Source organism: Alosa sapidissima, chromosome 11 (assembly GCF_018492685.1).
Source record: "Alosa sapidissima isolate fAloSap1 chromosome 11, fAloSap1.pri, whole genome shotgun sequence".
NCBI classification, from domain to species: Eukaryota; Metazoa; Chordata; class Actinopteri; order Clupeiformes; family Clupeidae; genus Alosa; species Alosa sapidissima.
In genome coordinates, this window is record NC_055967.1 from 23,321,221 (window position 1) to 23,326,220 (window position 5,000).

The following is a 5,000-nucleotide window of genomic DNA, read 5'->3' on the forward strand; positions in this document are numbered from 1 at the left end:
CCTGTACTGTGCGGAGCGGCGGGCTGGGGCTGCTCTGTGCCGGGCTGCCCCGCTATGAGATCCCTTACAGCCCCAGGAGGATAAAAAAATCCCCCTGACCCCTCCGCTGCTTTTCTCTGCCCCCTGGCACAGCAAGGAGCCGAATAAATGATATGCCGCCTCTGGGCGAGGCGGGGGGCCCTGATGGCCCAATTATTCGATTTGGATTAAACATTGAGCTGCACCCCTGCGGGGCCAGTGAAAGGCGGTCTGTGAGCTCGCTTTCTCCCGGCCGCCTGGGGCCAGCAGCTGCCACACTGTAAGGAATCTGATGGCCACTTGGCCTCCCACCACGACCACGCTAATCCTGCAGAGGAGAGCGCCCGCACGGAGCCCTCGCACCCTCGTCCAGCACACCAACGGCGCTGCACAGGAAAGGGCTTGTGTGTGGATAGTGGTGTATGTGGATGTCTGCCTAGGTATGAGTGCCTGTGTAGTGTGTGTGTGTCAGTGCCTGTGGATAGTGTGTGTGTGTGTGTTTTGGATATTGTGTGTGCGTGTGAGAGCTCCTGCGGATAGTGTGTGTTGCTGTGGACAGTGCATAGAGTATGTGTGTCTAGAACGTGTGGTTTCCAGATGAAGGCCCAGTGCTGCTGCCACTGCACAGATGCACATGCATGGACACACACATGCAGACATACAGCATGTTGCAGCTCCATGCATTTCAGCTCAGGGAAGGTGATGAATGGTGTTCTTGAGGAGGCCTTGGGTTGGACAAAGAGGAAGTTCCCCCCTCTATGCCTGCACAAGACATTTCTGTCTCCTCATCCACAAAAACAGGCCTGGTTTTACACACAAACACACAAACGCGCACAAACACACACACACACACACACACACACATTGCCCTCCCACACTCTGAGCCTGACACAGGAGGAGGTCTTCGGTCTGGACAGAGCATCCCAAAGGTGTCACTGGACAGCAAGGCTTTCTGAATGGCCTCAGCCACAGGATGAGTAAGTGTGTGTGTGTGTGTGTGTGTGTGTGTGTGTGTGTGTGTGTGTGTCTGTCTTAGAGAAGAGAGAAAAAACACAGATGCTGTTTCACTGCGGTGGAATTTGTGGAGATGTGTCTTAAGTGAAGCATTAAAAGGGGCTATTTCCATCTCGGTAATGGTGTCAGTCTCTGTGTGTGTGTGTGTGTGTGTGTGTGTGTGTGTGTTACTCTCCCCCCAGTGAGAGAAGAGGAGAGGGTTGACGGGCTGGTGGCTGGAGAATCTGTTTGCTAAAGTGATTATTTGCTATGCAGCTTCTTTATCTGATTAATTTGGGGGAGGTGTGTGTGTGTGTGTGTGTGTCCACTGTGCGCTTTCTACAGGAGACCCAGTGACACAGATGTCCCTCTCCTTCCTTCTGCCCTTCTGCCCCCCACCACACACACACACAGAAACAAACGGCCCTCCCAGCCTAATGTGATTAGTTGTAGCCTGGTCTGGCCTGGAGGTCTGAGAGCAGCTGTCCTCAGATCAGGGCTCCTGACGGACAGCCGGCCGGGCCTGTTGCCGCACTGCTGTTTGTTTGTTTGGGGTCTGTGTGTGTGTGTGTGTCACTGCACATATGCCACACATGTGGATCATAACTCTGGTGTGTGGGTTGGACATACAGAGGAGGTGAAAGGCCGTCTGTTTGGCAAAATATAGTGACTGTTAAAGGCACCTTTTAAGAGTTTTTGACCTAACGTTTTCAAAGTCATTTTGATGCCATGTACCTTATACATAACATGACGAACGGCACTTCTGCCATTGTCTTAGCGCCTCCCGGTAGAATTCGGAGATGTCTTTCTACAGACTGCTGTCTGTGCATTCCCTCTATATTATATCAGTATGTTTATTATTGCGCTTCACTGTAGGGGGACCCCGAGAGCAAATCTTCTTTAGCGCTGCTTTAACTGTGATCCCTACAAAATGTTTACATTCAAGCTGAATTCACACTCTCCCCTACACACACACACACACACACACACACACACAGAGAGAGAGACGCGGAGACAATGGCACACAGTATGTCTTCCTGCCCAGTTGCAGGCCTCCCCTCCCCATGGTGTTCCTCTCTGCTGCTCACAGCTGGTGTGTGTGTTTGTTGTAAACACACAGCCCCCCCCCCCCCCCCCCCCCCCCCATCCCCCCTCCCAGCTGGGAATCACTTTGCACATTAAAGGGGGGGTCGGGCTGCGGCCCAAATAAAACTCCTTTACGGCCCCCGCGGGCCTTTCTCTTCCTGCCCCTCCAGAGGAGAGTGGCGTCCGGCCTGTTGGCCTGTTGTCCTGCTGCCTTTCATGGCTTTGTATTTAATGAGGCTAAAACTCGTACTCACTGCCTGGACAGACCTCTTGGTTTTTACTCTGCTGTGTCCTCATGGTCGGTAGCGGAGTAAAAACCAAGAGGAGAGAGATGCACTCAGTTCAGCTCAGTCGTCCACTGCGCCGGGAATCCAACGCCGCCATTCCACTCCTCTTCACTTCCGCAGCAGTCAGGGCTGTGTGTGTTTGCAGCGGCCAGGGCGGCTGTGTGTGTTGGCTGTGTGTGTTTGCAGCGGCCAGGGCGGCTGTGTGTGTTTGCAGCGGCCAGGGCGGCTGTGTGTGTTTGCAGCGGTCAGGGCTGTGTGTGTTTGCATGCAGGTTGTATCACCTGTTTGAGCCTCCTCCCTCCTGATTGGTGGAGCTGTTCATTCGGGGTCTGCTGTTGATCAGACAGGCTGATGTGTCTGACCTCCGTAACCTCTGGGTGGCACGTCAGTAGCTCAGGGATGTCCTGTGGGGTCAAAGGTCAGAATCACAGAGAAAGAGATCCGACACTTGGTTTCTATCCTTTCTTCTCCTGTTTATTTTTCCCACCCCCACCCCCCCAAAACAAACACACACACACACACACGCCGTCTCTTTCTCCTTGTCCTGTAAATGGACCTCTGAAGTTAAACTCTCGCAGGGACGACGAAATCCGAAATGCAAACATTTTGCGCTACACACTTTTGTCCTCTGCCTTCGAGTTGATACTGTGATCTCCGGTATGTGAAGGTGGCACACTTGAATTTTTGCTACCCCAGAGCTAACTTGCAATGCAACTTGCCATTAAATTAGTTCTGGGGTAGCTAAATTCAAAGTGTGCCACCCTCATGTACCGAAGGCAGAGGACAAAAGTGTGTTCAGGAAAACGTCTGCATTTCAGACTTTTTTTTGTCCCCGTGAGTTTAACACGTATGATAATTCAAAATCCCCATGTTATCTCCCCATAGGAAAAATGCATGGTTGTGGCTAAGCGTTGCTGTGCTGTGCGTGGTTGTGGCTGAGTGTTGCTGTGCTGTGAGCGACTGCTGTGCGTGGTTGTGGCTGAGTGTGGCTTCTAGATCCATTAATGTGACCGTGTCCTTGTCATGTCTGCAGAATGGCAGCGCCGGCTGGAGTGAAGAGGGCGATGGAGGAAGAGGAGCCAAAGGAGAAGCATCCAGAGACTTTGCCAAGGTAACCATACCAACAGGAACCACACAACGCACACCTTACCTAATCAACAGGAACCACACAACACACACCTTACCTAATCAACAGGAACCCCAGCACAGTACACATCACAAAACACATCACACCACAACACACCATTACCTTGAACCACATCATGCACTTAATTTAGAGACTGGCCACAACATAGATTTCCCTTCAACTGGAACCACAGGACAACCTCACAATCAGCTGGCATTAGCTTCAGCCTCACCACAATATAGCATTAGTTTCAGTGTCACCACAGGACGACCTCACCACAATATAGCATTAGCATCAGCCTTGCCACAATATAGCTGATTGTGATGTATGTTAGTGAGTTGTTGGGTGATCGTGTTATGATGTGTGTTAGTGAGTTGGTGGGTGATCGTGTTGTGATGTGTGTTAGTGAGTTGGTGGGTGATCGTGTTATGATGTGTGTTAGTGAGTTGGTGGGTGATCGTGTTATGATGTGTGTTAGTGAGTTGGTGGGTGATCGTGTTATGATGTGTGTTAGTGAGTTGTTGGGAGATCGTGTTATGATGTGTGTTAGTGAGTTGGTGGGTGATCGTGTTATGATGTGTGTTAGTGAGTTGTTGGGAGATCGTGTTATGATGTGTGTTAGTGAGTTGGTGGGTGATCGTGTTATGATGTGTGTTAGTGAGTTGTTGGGTGATCGTGTTATGATGTGTGTTAGTGAGTTGTTGGGTGATCGTGTTATGATGTGTGTTAGTGAGTTGGTGGGAGATCGTGTTATGATGTATGTTAGTGAGTTGGTGGGAGATCGTGTTATGATGTATGTTAGTGAGTTGGTGGGAGATCGTGTTATGATGTGTGTTAGTGAGTTGTTGGGAGATCGTGTTATGATGTATGTTAGTGAGTTGGTGGGTGATAGTGTTATGATGTGTGTTAGTGAGTTGTTGGGAGATCGTGTTATGATGTGTGTTAGTGAGTTGTTGGGAGATCGTGTTGTGGTGATGTGTGTAAGTGAGATGTCCGGTGTCTGTGAGCATCCTCTAAAGTGTCCTTTTCTTCCCCCCTCAGCTTTATGAGCTGGACAGTGACCCCAACAGGAAGGAGTTCCTGGACGACCTTTTCACCTTCATGCAGAAGAGAGGTAGGCTGCCCTGAAACTCTATTGTAGGCTGCCCAGAAGTCCAGTGTGGGCTCTGCCCGGTCTCCTCTCCTGTGTCTCTCCTCTTTGGCCCCTCTTCCTGACTGTGTCACTGAGGGGAACTGGAGTGTGTGTGTGTGTGTGTGTGTCTCACTGGAGTGTGTGTGGGGACAGGAGGAGTGTGTGGGGACAGGAGGAGTGTGTGGCTCTCTGTGACATCTTAAAGGCGTCTTTTTGGGTCACATCAGAGGGTTAACAGCATGGTGTTAAACGGCAGTTGCAGTGCATTGACCCTCTGAGACGTCATGCGGTAATACACGCGCACGCGCACAAGCGCACACACACACACACACACACACACACACACACACACACACAC

At 50.9% G+C, this 5,000-nt stretch overlaps 1 protein-coding gene and 1 long non-coding RNA gene across 3 annotated transcripts in view; one reads left to right on the top strand and one right to left on the bottom strand.

Annotated features, from left to right (window-relative positions):
- The window catches only part of arid3b (AT rich interactive domain 3B (BRIGHT-like)), a 30,106-nt gene that overhangs the window by 11,148 nt on the left and 13,958 nt on the right, over positions 1–5,000 (top strand). For both annotated transcript variants that reach the window (XM_042111067.1, XM_042111068.1), the window contains exons 3-4: positions 3,418–3,495; positions 4,552–4,624. In XM_042111067.1, the coding sequence (XP_041967001.1) occupies positions 3,418–3,495; positions 4,552–4,624 (151 nt within the window). The remainder of the gene's footprint in view (positions 1–3,417; positions 3,496–4,551; positions 4,625–5,000) is intronic.
- Positions 1–5,000, bottom strand: part of LOC121724482 — a 17,522-nt gene that overhangs the window by 3,570 nt on the left and 8,952 nt on the right. The window lies entirely within an intron of this gene.